This window comes from Mobula birostris, chromosome 23 (genome assembly GCF_030028105.1).
Source record: "Mobula birostris isolate sMobBir1 chromosome 23, sMobBir1.hap1, whole genome shotgun sequence".
In the NCBI taxonomy this organism is placed as follows: Eukaryota; Metazoa; Chordata; class Chondrichthyes; order Myliobatiformes; family Myliobatidae; genus Mobula; species Mobula birostris.
This window is the reverse complement of record NC_092392.1, coordinates 8,695,506-8,714,270: the sequence shown is the minus strand read 5'-3', so window position 1 is coordinate 8,714,270 and position 18,765 is coordinate 8,695,506. Positions and strand designations below refer to the sequence as shown.

The 18,765-nt window shown below is 42.7% G+C and overlaps 1 protein-coding gene across 4 annotated transcripts in view; it reads left to right on the top strand.

The window, feature by feature from the left end:
* LOC140186736 (interferon regulatory factor 6-like) overlaps positions 1-3,679 on the top strand; it is a 70,052-nt gene extending 66,373 nt beyond the window's left edge. For 3 of the 4 annotated variants that reach the window (XM_072241250.1, XM_072241251.1, XM_072241252.1), the window contains exons 8-9: positions 2,049-2,167; positions 2,718-3,679. In XM_072241250.1, coding sequence (XP_072097351.1) covers positions 2,049-2,167; positions 2,718-2,909 — 311 coding nt within the window. In that variant the 3' untranslated portion in view covers positions 2,910-3,679. The remainder of the gene's footprint in view (positions 1-2,048; positions 2,168-2,717) is intronic. The other variant, XM_072241249.1, reaches the window with a different exon arrangement.
* The last annotated feature ends 15,086 nt before the right edge of the window (positions 3,680-18,765 follow it).

Below are 18,765 nucleotides of genomic sequence, written 5' to 3'. Positions count from 1 at the left end.
AGATCTATTGTCCCTGATTTACAGGACATGAAATTTATTTTTGTTTTGTAGTAGCAGTACAAAGCAAAGGCATAAAATTACTGTAAATAAAAATAAATAGTGCAAAAATAAAATAATAACAAGGTTTTGTTATTCATGAACCGTTCAGAAATCTGATCGTGCTCTGGAATGAGTTCTTTTGGAATCGTTGAATGTTGGCCTTTGGGCTTCTGTTCCACTTCCAAGAATTAGAACATAGAAAACCTACAGCACGTTACAGGCCCTTCAGCCCACAATGCTGTGCCGACCATGTCACCTACTATGATAAAATTTTAATGTTGAATTTATATTTATTTATCACTAATTTTTTCTCCTACAAAATATTAGTTTGGTTTAATAGTTAGCACCCTTCGTTCCGAATTAGATTGCAGGCTGAGCACACAGTCTGGATAATGGTTCAAACCTTGTCCCATCCATCTGCTCAAACAGTGACAGTCACAAGCATCCTATTGTCCAGAGTTGGCATTCATTCTTTGAACAATACTATCAAAAATACATTCACTTCAAAACCCTTAGTAAGATCAGTCACTACAGAACAATAACTGTATTGTTTTTGTGCTATGGTTCCTTAAAACTCTTAGCCAGTACTTTTTCTTCTCATTTCTTCTGAGTTTTTTATATTGCTGTTGAGGATTTAGCTGCTTTGTAAAAACTGCCCATTGGCAAGGGTGATATCTTGAAGATTATTTTGCTTTTGATGACAGTTTCTCCATAAAATTATACCTTTCACAGCACATCTTCCACCATCATTTCAAGTTAGCATTTAATTTAGCAATGTTAGCATTCATTTCAAGAGGTCTAGAATAGAAGAGCAGGGATGTGCTGCTGAGGGTTTATAAGGCACTGGTGAGGCCTCACCTTGAGTATTGTGAACAGTTTTGGGCCCCTCATCTTAGAAAAGATGTGCTGGCATTGGAGAGGGTTCAGAGGAGGTTCACAAGGATGATTCCAGGAATGAAAGGGTTATCATACAAGGAATGTTTGATGCCTCTGGGCCTGTAGTCGCTGGAATTTAGAAGGATGAGGGGGAATCTCATGAAACCTTTCGAATGTTGAAAGACCGAAGCAGAGTAGATATGGAAAGGATGTTTCCCGTGGTGGGGGAGTCTAGGACAAGAGTGCACAGGCTTAGGATAGAGGCGTGTCCATTTAAAACAGAGATGTGGAAACATTTCTTTAGCCAGAGGGTGCTGAATTTGTGAAATTTATTACTGCAGACAACTGTAGAAACCAGGTCATTGGGTGTATTTAAGGCAGAGCCTGATAGATTCTTGATTGGACATAGCATCAAAGAGTATGGGGAGAAGGCCAGGGACTGGGGCTGAGGAGGGGAGAAAAGAATCAGCCATGATTAAATAGCAGAACAGACTCGATGGGCCAAATGGCCTAATTCTGCTCCTATGTCTTATGGTCTTATCATTGCTTCAAGTGTGGATCACTTTACCACACAGTTAGCGTCGATATCAGATTTGGATGTTGTGACCAACTGTAATCTAGGACAACTCTCCAGAACAAGAGCTATCTCAAAGTCCTCTTCTCAATCATCAGCAATCCCACAATCATGTGGATGCTCTTGAATTCTTTCTCTCTGGTGCAAAATGCAAAGACTTCTGAACTTCTGTATCTGAAAGACTGAGTCTGCCTGTGTCTTGTACCTTTCCCAAGGAAGAGGATAAGGGAAAAAAAAGAACAAAAGACAACAATAGCCAGCCTCTATTAACCAAAAGAAATGGGAGCTGACTGTTAAATTCAGGATTTTGAGAGATAACTGTTGATCTGATTGCTGAAGTATGTAATTGGTCCATGGCCCCGGCTGCTTTTGATAGGGACCATATCCCTATCTTGCAAACAGGTTGTTTAAGATGACGGTGAATCCGTGAGTTTGAGAGGTATTATAAAACGTGAGGAGCAGGGTGTCAATAACTTCTGCTGGAAGAGTGGTACATGACACAAGCTTTCTCATGACCAATATATTGCTTTAATTTTGAATTTTTTTTTGTATTTTACAGAATTGATAATGTACCAGAAGGGCCAGGTGAGTGTTGCCCCGCTGTACGAGATCCAACTCTGCTTTGGTGAGGAGTGGCCCGATGGGAAACCCAAGGAAAAGAAGCTGATTATGGTGCAGGTAAAGGGTTAATTTGCAGTTGGAGAAATGTTCAGCCTCTCCTGATGGGAATCTTGTAAATGCTGAATGTTTATTATTAAAATAATAAAAGGGAGGACGAGTTTGGTTAGATCTTGTTGATTCTCTTTAGGTTGTACACAAAAACCCACTAATGAAATTGCCAGAGGTTGTCATGCCTAGATGTAGTCCCCTGCAGCAAACCTATTGTCTGGATGCTCTCAATAGGGCAAATTGCAATAACTATTTACACTTCCCGATTTACCTGTGGCAGCTTTCACTGTCTGGATCCCTCACCTGCGAGGACCTTGAAGCATGTATAAATGCCTTAGGAGGGTCCAAATATCTCGAAACTTTCCCTAGAAAGCATCCTTGTATCTAAACTTGTCCCATGGAATATCACAGCCTATGTGCTTCCCCCAACTCGAGTTCATTATGAGAATTGTAGAAATGTGAGTCATGGGATTCCTTCTGTACAGATGTTTCATTGTATGTTTGTCTTGTGACATAATTAATCTTTTCCTTTCCTTTCTTTCCTCGGGGCTGACACCAGGTGATTCCAGTTGTGGCACGGATGATGTTTGAGATGTTTTCTGGAGAACTCTCATTTGATAGCGGGAGCATCCGTCTCCAGATTTCCAACCCAGACCTTAAGGACAATGTGGTATTTCAGTTTAAGGAACTCCACCGGTTGCTGCAGTCCCAGCAGGGGCAGTGGCTAATGCAACCTGCTAACCCACAGTGAATTGGAACGCCCACAAGAAGAGGAAACAAGCCCTCCAGAATACTGCCAAGCTTGTTGGATCATGGATTTAAACCTGCTGCTAACATCTTTTAAGAGGAAAGTTTCAAGAGTTTAAATGCAGACAGACTAAGGCAACCACCAGAGCGTTCCACACCTAGTGTTGGAACTGGCTGAACACGCAGTTTGAAAGAGAACTCATTCCTTGTCATTTGCCTTTCCATTATCACCTTCCCTGAAAGACAAAGGGCTGATTCACCAGGGAGGGGACAACAAATGCTCAGAGAAAAACGGCAACATTTTCTTTATTAAGAGGAAAGTGTCTGTGTCTAGTTTCAAAGCCCAAAATTGTGTTGCAGTGTGAGACCTCATGTTGTACAAATAGCTTTGAGTATGATGAGTGTGTTTCATATCACAACACAAAGTGGACACACTGTGACACTCCTTTTGTAACTAGTCTTCTTGCTGATTGCTACCATTATGTTTGAAAGCAACCAGAGCTACTAACAACAGCTTATCCTCTGGCATACCTACTCCATGCACTTTTGATTGGAATGCTTCTGCAATACAAGTCTTTTGTTTAATTTTTCTATGTATTTCTTTATGAAATTGTCAGTTAGATAATCGTGAAGCCCTAGATAGACTATCTCTTCAAGTTAATTTTCTGTCAGCTGGATCTGTGCAGATTGTATGTGCATATATTAATGGCTGACTGGCTATCAGCGGAGTGAGAAATGAGGAAAGGAGGTCGAACTCTCACACTGAAGTTAGTGATTTAGACTTTCTGAACATGGCATTTGTCTGGTGAGAGTTCAATTTCATGTTTATTGTCTTCACCCCTACACATGTATGCTGCCAAGGTTCCTCCACACTAAGGTGCACACTACATAAAACCACACACGTAACACAAAGTAATATTACCACAAATAAATTAACAAATAACGTGTATATATGATACAAGTTAAAAAGTAAACAGTATAACACTACCAGTGCTTCATACGTGATGGGACCTGGGTCATGGCAGTGAGTTCCGTAGTGTCACGGCCTGGGAAAAGAAGCTTTTTCCCATCCGAACAATTCTTGTCCTAATGCTACAGTACTTCCTGCCATAGTGTGGGTCTGTTATTGTACAGCAATTGAGAGGCACAGGATGCCACTGCATAACAGTGGGATGGGGTACTTCTGGGTAGAATATTGTCAGTTTTCAATACTGAGATATGATTCTCGTGGGAGCAAATCTATCATCCCTTTAGCGTTTTTTTGCGGGGTCTGCCCTGTATAACACAGGGGCACGGTACAGATAGACCAGGGTTGGCCCTCCCCCATATCACAGTGATGCGGTAGGGTTAGTTACAGTGTTATTTCAGTGTATCATCAGACTACAGATACTGGTCACAAGCCCATCCCTAGATTAATACTGGGACAAAGATTACAGGGTATAGGTCAGTCTGCTTCTGCGTCAGATTGAATAAACAGGAATATGCCTACTCTGATATTCATTAGAATCAGATTTAATATCACTGGCATATATCATGAAATTTGTAAGATACAAGTTCCTATCTAATAGTCAGAGTTGCCCAATATGGAAATTGGCCTTTCAGCCAACTCATCCATACTGACCCCTTCATTTGCCAGTGTCTGGCCCACACCCTTCCGAAACTTTCCTATCCCTGTACCTGTTCAGCTGTCTTTGAAAAGTTGTTATTGTATCTTCTGGCAGCTGGTTGCAGGTGGATAACACCCTTCGTGCTTTCAAATAAAAATGACCCTCAAGCTTCTCTTAAGTCTTTCCCTTCTCACCTTCAACTAGTTCTTAATTCCCCAACTCTGCAGGGGTTGGGGGGGGGGGATAAACTGAGTGCTTTCACCTTATTTATGCCCCTTATGATTTTATACACTTCTGTTTCTTCACCTCTCAATCTATACACTGGCACTGAGGAATAAAATCCGACCGCTCCCTATAACTCAGTCCCTCATGTCCTGGCGCACCCTTGTAAATCTTTTCTGCACGTTGTCCAGTTTAATATTGTCTTTCGTATAAAACTGATAATAATACTCAGAGTGCAGCCAGCTTCCTGTACAAATGCACTATGAACTCTCAAGTTTGACATGCAATCACTAACCCATCCTTCTGACTGAGACTTGGTGATGGGCAGGTTGTTCTGCAATAGAATTCTATGGGGTCCATTTTTTCTTCTGGTGTATGTCAATAATGTGAATTTATACCTCACAGTGATGGTACATGGGATATTATAATGGACAAGCAGTGAACATAAAGGCAGTGGATAAATACAGGTTAGTCCACAGCTTGAGTTATATTGAGTGCATACGGTTCTATCTGCATGCTTCAGAAAGGATTCCAAAGCACGAGAAAAGATTCAAAGGAGATTTCCAGGAATGTTGCCATGGCTCTTTAGAACAAAGTTCACATTCTTTAAAACAAAGGAAATGGAAATGAGATTTAATTGTAGTTATAAAGTTCAGGGATGCTTAGATAGGGTGAATAAAGCAAACCTTTTCCCTTCAGGGGAGAGAACGTTAACCTGGGACATAAATTGGATAATTAGAATTAGAATTTTATTTCTTACATCCATCTCACAACATGAGGGAGTAAAAATCTTTATGTTGCATCTCTGTTGCTGTGTACAAGCAATAAGGGAGGAAACTGAGAGGATATTGCCCAAACACTTAAGATCATATACATAATTGTTTTGTATGCATGTCTGTACAGTCAGATACAATGTGCAGTCAGATTTGCAGGCAGATCAATGTGTATTGATAAATCTGATGACCAGGTGAAAGAAGCTGTCCGGGAACCTGCTGGTCCTGGCCTTGAAGCTGCGGTACCGTTTGCCAGACAGAACAGCTGAACCAGTTTGTGGTTGGGGTGGCTGGAGTCCCAGATGATTCTCCGGGCCCTTTTCACACACCTGCTGCTGTAGCTGACATGAACAGAGGAAAGTTCACATCGGCAGATGTGCTGGGCTGTCCGCACCACTCACTGCAGTGCCCTGTGATGGAAGGTTGTACAGTTCCCACACCAGCCAGTCAGGATGCTCTCGATGGTGCCCCTGTACTACCGTCCCATTGACAGCTGTCCTGAGCATTTGGGGACTCATGCCAAACTTCTTCAGCCGTCTGAGGTGAAAGAGACGCTGTTGTTGATTTTTTTCACCACACATCTGGTACGTACAGTCCAGGAAGAACTTGAAACTACTTACCCTCTCAACTACTGTCCCATTGATGTCAATAGGGGCTAGCCTGTCTCCTGTAGGCCACAATCAACTCCTTTGTTTTTTCAACATTGTGGGGGAGGTTGTTTTCTTGGCACCACTCTGCCATTGTGTAGGTAATTCAGCGTAATAGGGATGTGAAAGGAGTTGAATATTTGTTTCGGCTGCCTGAAAGTCTGGTTGAGGGAAATACCCTCTCTGCATTTTAACAGGCACTGAGATGAGTACCTTTAACAATGGACACAAGAGATTCTGCAGATGCTAGAAATCTAGAGCAACACATACAAACTGCTGAGAAACTCAGCAAGTCAGGCAGCATCTATGGAGAGGAATAAGCAGTCAACGTTTTGGGCCAAGATCCTTCATTGGGACTGGCAAGGAAGAGTGAAGATGCCAGAATAAGAAATTGGGGGAGGGGAAGTAAAAGCTAGAAGGTGAAAGGTGAAGCTAGATGGGTGGGGGAGGTGGTAATGAAGTAAGAAGCTGGGAGGTGATAGGTGGAAATAGTGAAGGGCTGGAGAAGGAGGAATCTGATAGGCGAGGAAAGTGGACTATTGGGGAAAGGAAAAGAGGAGGTGCACTGTGGAGGTGATAAGCAGATGAGGAGAAGAGGTAAGAGGCTAGAATGGAGAATTGAAGAAGGAGCAGGGGGAAAATTACTGGAAGTTGGAGAAATCAATGTTAATGCCATCAGGTTGGAAGCTACCTAGGCAGATGCTGTCTGACCTGCTGAGTTTCTCCAGCATTGTGTGTGTGTGTTGACCTGGTACCATGGATCAAAAACGGGTAAGTGGATTACGACATTTTGGTTTTCCCTAGCATGGGCTGAATAGCCTTATATGCCAAAAGTGTTAATGGTTCTGTAAATCCCAGTTGTTGAATTAACCTGTCTCAACCACCAATCCTCTTGAAGTTTGCCTTTCCATGATTTATTTTTCATTCTCTCAGTAGAAATATAAATTATGTTGAGTTTAACCATACAGACTCTGCCAGCAGCTTGCATGGCTACCCGTTCTTTCCATGCAGTTTTACACGGGTGGGCAGGAATCATTATTGTCCACCTAACCTCTCCCATAGGATGTGCTTGTACTATTTTGTGCAGCAATGCCTGGTATATTCCCCACAACCACCCTCTGTCCCACTCATTCAGATTTTGACTGAGCTTACCACCTGCCCTCAAACTTAATTCAAAATTTAAAGTAAATTTATCATCAAAGTACATACATGTCACCATGTACAACGGAGCTTCATTTCCTGTGGGAATTTACAGTAAATACAAGAAACACAATAAAATCCATGAAAGACCACACCCAACAGGACAAACAATGTGCAAAAGAACGAACCGTGCAAATACAAAAAGAAAGGAAAAAATAATAATAAATAAACAAACAATAGAGAACATGAGATGAAGAGTCCTTGAAAGTGAGTCCATATGTTGTGGGAACAGTTCAGTGATGGGGTGAGTGAAATTATCCCCACTAGTTCAAGACCAGCTGAAATATCTTCCTTCAAAGAGTGGCAATTCCCTTCCCCTCCTATCGAAGCCGCGCTCACCCACATCTCTTCCATTTCCCACACATCCGCTCCCATCCCAACTTCCCACTGCCATAACAGGAATAGAGTCCTTACCTACCACCCCATGTCCAGTACGTCATTCACCTTCATTCTGTCCACCACAAACGCTGGGATTTCCTGGTGGTCACTTATTTCAATACGACTTCCCATTCCCATGTGTCAGTCCACGGCCTCCTCAGTAGTCATGCTGAGGCCTCTCTCAGGTTGGAGGAGTAACTCTTCATATTCTTTCTGGGTAACTTCCAATCTGATGGCATAAACATCAATTTCTCTAACTCGTGTAATTTCTCCACCCCTCTTTTTCCATTCTGGCTCTCTCTCCTTTTACCCCTGCATTTCTCTTCATCTGGGCATCACCTCCCTTGAGTGCCCCTCCTCCTGCCCCTCTCCCATTGTCCACTGCCCTCTCCTATCAGATTCCACTTTTTTCAATCCTTTACCTCTTCCACCTATGACTTCCCAGCTTCTTTCTTAATCCCTCCTCCCCACCTACCAATCCCTTTCTCCTCACCTCACTTCAAGTATCACCTGCCATCCTAGTAGTAGTCATAGTCATACTTTATTGATCCCGACGGAAATTGGTTTTCGTTACAATTGCACCATAAATAATTAAATAGTAATAAAACCATAAATAGTAATATTAAATTATGCCAGGAAATAAGTCCAGGACCAGCCTATTGGCTCAGGGTGTCTGACCCTCCAAGGGAGGAGTTGTAAAGTTTGATGGCCACAGGCAGGAATGACTTCCTATGACGCTCTGTGTTGCATCTTGGTGGAATGAGTCTCTGGCTGAATGTACTCCTGTGCCCAACCAGTACATTATGTAGTGGATGGGAGACATTGTCCAAGATGACATGCAACTTGGACAGCATCCTCTTTTCAGACACCACCGTCAGAGAGTCCATTTCCATCCCCACAACATCACTGGCCTTACGAATGAGTTTGTTGATTCCGTTGGTGCCTGCTACCCTCAGCCTGCTGCCCCAGCACACAACAGCAAACATGATCGCACTGGCCACCACAGACTCGTAGAACATCCTCAGCATCGTCTGGCAGATGTTAAAGGACCTCAGTCTCCTCAGGAAATAGAGACAGCTCTGACCTTCTTGTAGACAGCCTCAGTGTTCTTTGACCAGTCCAGTTTATTGTCAATTCGTATCCCCAGGTATTTGTAATCCTCCACCATGTACACACTGACCCCCTGGATGGAAACAGGGGTCACCGGTACCTTAGCTCTCCTCAGGTCTACCACCAGCTCCTTAGTCTTTTTCACATTAAGCTTGTGAAGGTGTACACCTTCATCCTGTACACCCTCCTCACCCCCACCTTCTTATTCTGGCTTCTTCCCTTTTTCCTTTCCAGTCCTTTTGAAGGGTCTCAGCCCAAAACATTGACTGTTTATTCCCCTCCATAGATGCTGCCCGACCTGCTGAGTTCCTCCAGCACTTTGTGTGTGTTACTCTGGATCTCCAGTATCTGCAGAGTTTCTGATTGACTGAGCTTGATATTTTCCTAGCTATTGTGAAGTAGGTAATTGGAAGTTAACTTTCTCCTAAAGTACATGGCACTCACCGGAGAGTGAGCCCGTGCTTGGATTTTCCTTCCCTCAATCACAAAATGGTTTAGTGCACATTGTTCATTACTTTCTGCTGTAATCAAAGTGTGAGTTCAGTCAGATTGATTGTACTAGGGGAATTCCTTAACTTCCTCTTTCTATTGTCACTAACTTAGAACATATGCTATATTTTTTCACTGTTTTTTTTCTTTAGGGGGTTGAACTGAAAAGTACATTTGCTGAAAAAAAAATCATTTTCATTTCACTATGGTTGGTGCTTCACTTCCCTATTTGGACTATTGTATGGTGTTATTGGTAAGTTAGGGCTGGACATGAAGCAGGGAGACCGTTAAAGGAAACTCATTTTATACCATTTACTCTCTTGCCCAAACTGAATAGTGCTAAAAACGAGTATTTAACCAGCATCTGCTTGATTTGGAACAAAACCATAAACTACTAATACAATCAGCAGCTCAAGCAGAGTCTCTTCAGAGAGAAAAGTTAATGCTTTATCTCAGTGGCTCATCTACAGTGCTGTAGAAACCATGACACCTGCTCATAGTAATGACTTACTACAGTGAGAAGTATTGAGTAGCTTTCTTTATCATAAGAGCAGATTTTGTAAATTGCTGATATCAGGCTTATGTGACGTAGTCTTCATCTCTTAAAGAAAGTAAGTACACCCTAGTTGGAGCAAGGACTTTGTCCTCTGTCCCCTCTCCCAGAAAAAAATTTTAGGATGTTGGAACTATAAAAAGCGTGCAGAGCAGAATTACTGTACAAGGATGTTGCCTGGATTGAGAATAGGTTGAGTGAACTTGGCCTTTTCTCCTTGGAGCGACGGAGGATGAGAGGTGACCTGATAGAGGTGGACAAGATGATGAGAGGCATTGATCGTGTGGATAGTCAGAGGCTTTCTCCTTGGGCTGAAATGGCTAGCACGAGAGGGCACAGTTTTAAGGTGCTTGGAAGTAGGTACAGAGGAGATGTCAGGGGTAAGTTTTTTTACACAGAGAGTGGTGAGTGTGTGGAATGGGTTGCAGGCAACAGTGGTGGAGGCAAAAACGATAGGGTCTTTTAAGAGACTCCTGGATGGCTACATGGAGCTTACAAAAATAGAGGGCTATGGGTAAAGCTCAGGTAGTTCTTAGGTAGGGACATGTTCGGCACAGCTTTGTGGGCTGAAGGGCCTGTATTGTGCTGTATGTTTTCTATGTTTCTATAACATTAATATAAAGTGCCACGCAGTTTTCAGGCTGTAAAAAAATTTCCTGATTAGTGCAATGTTTCTGGTCTCCACAGCTGTAAAAAAAAATTAGAGGGAATGTCACCTCCCTAATGCAACGTTGTGCAGTTAACCAAGATTTGTTGCAGAAATTACCCACTACAAGGCCACACTTTATTAAATAACAGCAGCTATGAAATTACAGAGGTACAGAGGAGATATCAGAGGTAAGTTTTTTTTACGCAGTTAGTGGTGAGTGCATGGAATATGCTGCCAGCGGTGGAAACGATAGGGTCTTTTAAGAGACTCCTGGATGGATACATGAAAAATAGAGGGCTATGGGTAAGCCTGGGTAATTCTAAGGTAAGGATATACTTGGCACAGCTTTGTGGGCCGAAGGACCTGTATTGTGCTGAAGGTTTTCTATGTTTCTATTACAAGGGGCATAGTTTGAGATGTGGCTGAAGCTAGTGGAATATCTGATATCCATCCACCCAGATTCATCCAGAAATTCTCTCAAGTTTTGATGTTCCAACAAAAAGGAAAGATCCTCCCTACATACACCTGTCAAGATCTTTCCTACTGAATGCAGTCACCTATCAGTACATATAACTCTGGTCCAACCAATAGTTCCTCATAAAACAATTCTCTGATTCCAAGTATAAGTTCAGTTAACCTTCTCTGAACTGCTTACAACAGTAACATCCCACCTTAAATAAGGAGACCAATTTTTAAAAATTTTATTTTGAGATACAGCCCTTCCAGCCTAACAAGCCTGTATTGTCCAATTACATCTGTGTAAACAATTAACCTCATAACATGTCTCTCTTTGGAAGGTCAAAGCTAAATTGGATAAGACCATAAAGACATAGGAGCAGAATTAGGCCATTAAGCCGATCAAGTCTGCTCCACCATTCAATCATGGCTATTCTTTTTTCCCCTCCTCAGCCTCACTCCCTAGCCTTCTCCCCATAACCTTTGATGCTGGTTCCAATGAACCTATCAAGCTCTGCCTTAAAAACACCCAACAACCTGGCCTCTATAGCTGCCTGTGGTAACAAATTCCACAAATTCACCACCCTCTGGCTCAAGAAATTTCCCCATATCTCTGTGTTAAATGGACGTCCCTCTATCCCAAGGCTGTGCCCTCTTGCCCCCACCATGTCTACCCTGTCCCCACCATTTCTACATCTACTTTGTCTAGGCCTTTCAACATTTGAAAGGTTTCAATGCGATCCCCCCCATCCTTCTAAATTCCAGCGAGTACAGGCACAGAGCCATCAAACGTTCCTCATATGATAACCCTTTCATTCTTGGAATCATCCTTGTGAACCTCCTCTGAAACCTCTCCAATGCCAGCACATTTTTTCTTAGATGAGGAGCCCAAAACTGTTCACTATACTCAAGGCAAGGCCTCACCAGTGCCTTACAAATCCTCAGCATCACATTCCTTCTCTTATATTCTAGACCTCTTGAAATGAATGCTAACATTGCATTTGCCTTCCTCAACATCGACTCAACCTGCAAGTTAACCTTCAGGGTGTTCTGCTCAAGGACTCCCAGGTCCCTTTGCACCTTGGATTTTTTAATTTTCTCCCCGTTTAGAAAATAGACCACACATTTATTTTTTCTACCAAAGTGCATGACCATGCATTTTCCAACATTGTATTTCATTTGCCACTTTCTTGCCCATTCTCCTAATCTGTCCAAATCGTTCCGCAGCCTTCCTGCTTCCTCAACACTACCTGCCCCTCCACCAGTCAATGTATCATCTGCAAACTTAGCAACAAAGCCATCTTTTCAATCATCTAAATCATTGATATACAACATAAAAAGAAGTGGTCCCAACACTGACCCCTGCGGAACACCACTAGTCACTGGCAGCCAACCAGAAGAGGATCCTTTTATTCCCACTCGCTGCCTCCTACCAATCAGCCAATGCTCTAACCAAGTTCATAACTTTCCTGTAATACCATGGGCTCTTAAGTTGGCAAGCGGCCTCATGTGAGGTACCACGTCAAAGGCCATGCTGACTTTGTCCTATCTTGTCCTGTGTTACCAACTACTCCATAACCTCTTCCTTAATAATTGGCTCCAACATCTTCCTATCCACTGAAGTCAGGCTAACTGGTCTATAATTTCCTCTTTGCTTTCTTAAAGAGTGGAGTGACATTTGCAATTTTCCAGTCCTCTAGCACCATGCTAGAGTTCAATGATTCTTAAAAGATCATTACTAATGCCTTCACAATCTCTAGAGCTATCTCTTACAGAACCCTAGGGTGCAGTTCATCTGGTCCAGGTGACTTATTACTTTTAAGTCTTTCAGCTTTTTGATCCCTTTCTTCCTTGTAATAGTAACTGCACTCACTTCTCTTCCCTTACACCCTTCAACACCTGGCACACTGCTAGTGTCTTCCACAATGAAGACTGATGGAAAATACTCATTTAGTTCATCTGCCATCTTCTTGCCACCAGTTATTATTCCTCCAGCCTCATTTCCTAGCGGTCCTATATCCACTTTCAACTCTCTTTTAACTTTAACATACTTGAAAAAGCCTTTACTATACACTTTGATGTTGTTTGCTAGCTTGCTTTCATATTTCATCCTTTCCCTCCTAATGATTCTTTTAGTTGCTCTCTGTGGGTTTTTAAAAGCTTCCCAAACCTCTATCTTCCTGCTAATTTTTGTTTTGTTGTATGCCCTCTCTTTTGCTTTTACGTTAGCTTTGATTTCCCTTGTCAGCCACGTTTGTACTATTTTTCCATTTCAGCATGTCTTTGTTTTTGGAATACATCTATCCTGCACCTTCCTCATTTTTCCCAGAAACTCAAGTCATTGCTGCTCTGCTGACATCCCTGCCAGCAGCTCCTTCCAATTTACTTTGGCCAACTCTTCTCTCATACCACTGTAATTTCCCTTACTCCACTGAAATACTGCTACATCAGACTTTACTTTCTCTCCGTCAAATTTCAAATTGAACACAATCATATTGTGATCAAAGCCTCCTAAGGGTTCTTTTACCTTAAGCTCTCTAATTGCCTCTGGTTCATTCACCCAATGCAGTATAGCTGATCCCCTGGTAGGCTCAATGACAAACTGCTCCAAAAAACCCATCCTACAGGTATTCAACAAATTCACTGTCGAGATCCATTACCAACCTGATTTTCCCAATCGACCTGCATGTTAAAATCCCTCATGACTATCATAACATTGCCCTTTTGACTCGCCCTTTATATTTCCTGTTGTAACCTGTGGTCCACCTCCCAGCCACTGTTGGGACGCCTGTATATAACTACCATCAGGATCCTTTTATCCTTGCAGTTTCTTAACTCAGCCCACAAGAATTCAACATCTGCCAATCCTATGTCGCATCTTTCTACTGATTTGATGCCATTCTTTACCAGCAGAGTCACACCACCCCCTCTGCCTACCTTCCTATCCCTCCAATACAACATGTATCCTTGGACATTCAGCTCCCAACTACAACCATCCTTCAGCCACAATTCAGTGATGGCCACAACATCATACCCTACAATCTGTAAAAGTGCAACAAGATCATCCACCTTATTTCTTATACTCAGCGCATTGAGGTATAACACTTTGAGTGCTGTGTTTGCTCCCCTTTTTGATTCTGCATCCCTAATGCACTGATACTCACCCTGCTGGCTGCAATTTTGTCCTATCATCTGCCTACCCTTTCTGACAGTCTGACTGCACACTATCTTTGCTTTTTTACCATCCGTCCTGTCCTAAGTCCCTTCACACCAGTTCCTATTCCCCTGCCAAATTAGTTTAAACCCTCCCCAACAACTCTAACAAACCTGCCCGCGAGAATATTGGCTCTCTCGGGTTCAAGTGCAACCCATCACTCTTGTACAGGACATACCTCCCCCAGAAGATATCCCAATGATCCAAGAACCTGAAGCCCTGCCCCCTGCACCAACTTCTCAGCCACACATTAATTTTCCAGATCATCCTGTTTCTACCCTCACTGGCGCATGACACAGGTAGCAATCCAGAAATTACTACCCGGGAGTTCCTACTTCTCAGCTTTTTGCCTAGTTCTCTAAATTCTATATCTAGGACATCTTTGCATTTCCTTCCTATGTCATTGATACCAATATGTACCATGTCATCTGACTGCACTCTCTCCCTCTCCAAAATGTTGTGCATGTGACCTGAGATGTCCCTGACCCTGGCACCTGGCACCAGTGAAAATCATGACTGAGAAGGTGCTCAGGAAGCTTACTGGTCTGAGGGTAGATAAATCTCCTGGACCTGATGAAATGCACCCTCGGGTTCTGAAGGACGTAGCTGGAAAGATTGCGGAGGCATTAACAATGATCTTTCAAGAATCGATAGGTTCTGCTGTTATACCGGATGACTGGAAAATTGCAAATGTTAGTCCGCTATTTAAAAAGGGTGGGAGGCAGCAGAAAGGAAACTATAGACCTGTTAGTCTTGCATCAGTGGTTGGAAAGTTGTTGGAATCAATAGATGAGATTATGGAATACCTGGAGGCACATGACAAGATAGGCCAAAGCTAGTATGGTTTCCAGCCTAGCTAACCTACTTCAATTTTTTGAGGAAATTACAAGCAGGGTAGACAAAGGAGATGCAGTGCATGTGGTGTGCTTGGATTTTCAGAAGGCCTTTGACAAGGTGCCGCACAGGAGGCTGCTTAGAGCCCATGGAATTACAGGGAAGTTACTAGCACGGGTGGAGCATTGGTTGATCGGCAGAAAGCAGAGAGTGGAATAAAGGGATCATATTTTGGCTGGCTGCCGGTTCCCAGTAGGATTCCACAGGGGTCAGTGTTGGGACTGCTGCTTTTTACGATGTATCTCAATGACATGAACTATGGGATTAATGGATTTGTAGCTAAATTTGCCAATGATACAGAGATAGATGGAGGAGAAGGTAGTGTTGAGGAAACAGAGAACCTGCAGAGAGACTTAGATAGTTTAGGGGAATGGGCAAAGTAGTGGCAAATGAAGTACAATGTTGGAAAGTGTATGGTCATGCACTTTGGTGGAAGAAATAAATGGGCAGACTATTATTTAGATGGGGAGAGAATTCAAAATGCAGAGATGCAAAGGGACTTGGGAGTCCTTGTGCAGGATACCCTAAAAGTTAACCTCCAGGTTGAGTCGGTGGTGAAGGCAAATGCAATGTTGGCATTCATTTCCAGAGGTATAGAATACAAGAGCAGGGGTGTGCTGCTGAGGCTGTATGAGACACTCGTGAGACCACACTTGGGAGTATTGTGTGCAGTTCTGGGCTCCTTACTTTAGAAAGAATATACTGACATTAGAGATTTTTCAGAGAAGATTCACGAGAATGATTGCAGGAATGAAAGGGTTACTGCATGAGGAATGTCTGGCAGTTCTTTGGGCTGTGTTCCCCGGAGTTCAGGAGAATGAGGGGGGGATCTCATAGAAACATTCTGATTGTTAAAAGGCCTGAACAGATTAGATATGGCAAAGTCATTTCCCATGGTAGGGGAGTCTAGAAGAGGGCACAACTTCAAGATTGAAGGATGGCCATTTAGAACAGAGATGTGGAGAAATTACTTTAGTCAGAGGGTGGTAAATCTGTGGAATTTGTTGCCATGAGTGGCTGTGGAGGCCAAGTCATTGGGTGCATTTAAGACAGAGATAGATAGGTTCCTGATTAGCCAGAGCATCAAAGGGTAAGGGGTGAAAGGGGAGTTGGGATGACTGGAAGAATTGGATCAGCCCATGATTGAATGGCGGAGCAGACTCAGTGGGCTGAATGGCCTACTTCTGCTCCAATATCTTATGGTCTTAACATACCATTCGGGTATCCCATTCACATCCACAGAATTTCCTGTCTATTCCCCTGACTATTGAGTCCCCTATCACTACCACTCCCCTCTTCACCTTCTGCACCACGGATACATGTTCAGCGCCAGTAACCTGGTCTCCATTGCATTCCCCTGGGAGGTCATCCCCCACAACAATATACAAAACAGTATACTTGTTATTGAGGGGAATGGCTATATTGGTGCTTTGTGCTAACTGCCTATTCACATTTCCATTTCTCCCAACAGTCACCCAGCTACTGCAACTTAGGGGTGACTACTTCCCTGAAACTCTGATCAATTATCTCCTCACTCTTCCATACAAGCCGAAGGTCACCCAGTTGCTGCTCCAGATGGTCTTCAAAGAGCTGCAGCCAGATGCACTTCACACAGATGTAGTTCCCTGGGAGAGTCTGGGTCTCCCACGATTCCAACATCTGGCATGAAGAATGCACAACGGCCATTTAAACTACACTAAGTACCCCTGATGCAGTAAGAAAACATTCTACCAGGGAAACTACTCATTCCAGTGAGAACATATATACTCCTTACAGCCATTGTCAGAACTAAACTCTGGTCACTGGCACTGTAAGAGTTATACTAACCACTACACTACCACGCTGCCCTAAGACTACTTACAAAATACTTCAGCCTCGCAATATCTTTCCTGCCTGTGTTTTCCACATTTACCCACATTTGTCAGATCTCTGTCCATTCAATTAACCTATCTCTATATTCCTTTATCCTGTTCACAACCTGCCAATGTGTCACAAGCAAATTTAGCAACCATACCTATGGAGCTTTCATCCAAGTCATTGATATGAACTTTAAGTAGTTTGGGGCCTGATACCATCACTTTGGTGCACTGCTCCACAAATAACGCTTGCCTACTTGACACTCTGTTAGCTAGCGCTTTTGTTATCCTTAAAATATGTTCATTCTCCCATTCGTGCTGAAGTACTAACAGAATGGTTACTGAAACACCTTTATATGGGGCCAGCAGGGATTTGTGTAAGTCCTAAAGTCAAGTTAAATTCACTCAGCTCCTGTTTCTCTTCTGAAGATTTCAGTAAGGAGCAACATATGGTTGAATAAAAGAAACTTTAAGGGCTTATTCAATTAGCATCTAACTCGAAAGAACAGTCTTTTAAATTATGTTGGCTAGGTATACTATGCAGTAGTGTGTGGTAATGACTGACCTTGTGTCATATCAGGTTCCAGTTTTCAGTGTTGTCATCAATTCAGCATTCCACACTAACCAGAATTTGTGCACTCAGTATTTTCAGAGCCAGTTGTGCTAACACCCTTCTCAATAGGTTGACTGCATTGACTCGCACTGCAAATGTGTCTGGATGAAACAATAGTATATTGGAAAGTGATGGCTGTAGCACAGACTCAACTGAATTTTGTTACTTGGCAACTCTCGCACAGCAGAATTAACGTTGTCCCAGATACTTCCATTCTGAAACACCAGTGTTACTCCACATCTGTCATGTGTCTTCCACTGTTACAGCACAATGAAGCCATCAGTAGTCTGTGTTAAATACAAGGGCAACATGTATTTTAACACATCGACTGAGAATTATGAAACAAAGCACATGTCTCTGGCCAAGAACCTTCCTTCAGAACCAATAAAAGGAAAAACAAAACAAGTTAGATCTAAGTCACAGAGAAGGTGGGTAGAACAAAGGGAATATCTTTAGTAGAGTGAAGTCAATGTTATCCTGGGGATTAAGTCATCCAATCCACAGGCTCATGGAGACACAAGAGACTGTAGATGCTGGAAATATGGAATAACACACATAAATTGTCAGAGTTCAGAAAGTCAGGCAGTACCTACGGGGGGGTAAACACAGTCAACATTTCAGGCCAAGATCTTTTATCAGGACACAGATGCTGCTTGACCTGCTGAGTTTCTCCAGCATTTTGTGCGTGTTCTGGGGGTTAATGGGAAAGTTCTTCCAATTCTAACAGAAAGAGTAGGGTCATAGAAAAGAAACAGGCCCATCGTCTATGTTAAAGCATTTAAACTGGCTAGTCCCATTGACCTGCACCTGGACCATAATCCTCCATAAACCTGCCATCTATGTACCTATTCAAACTTCCCTTAAACATTGAAATCAAGCTTCGATACACTACTCACACTGGCAGCTCTTTCCACACTCCACCCTCTGAGTGAAGAAGTTTCCCCTCAGGTTTCCCTTAAAATTTTCACCTTTCACACTTAACCCATGACCTCTACTTGACGTCCCACCCAACCTCAGTAGAAAAAGCTTGAATTTACCCTATCTATATGCCTCATAATTTTGTATACCTCTATCAAATCTCCTCTCAATTTTCTATGTTCCAAGGAATAAAGTCTAACCTATTCAATCTTACCTTATAACTCAGGTGTTCCAGTCCCAACAATGTCCTTGTAAATTTTCTCTGTACTCTTTCAACCTTA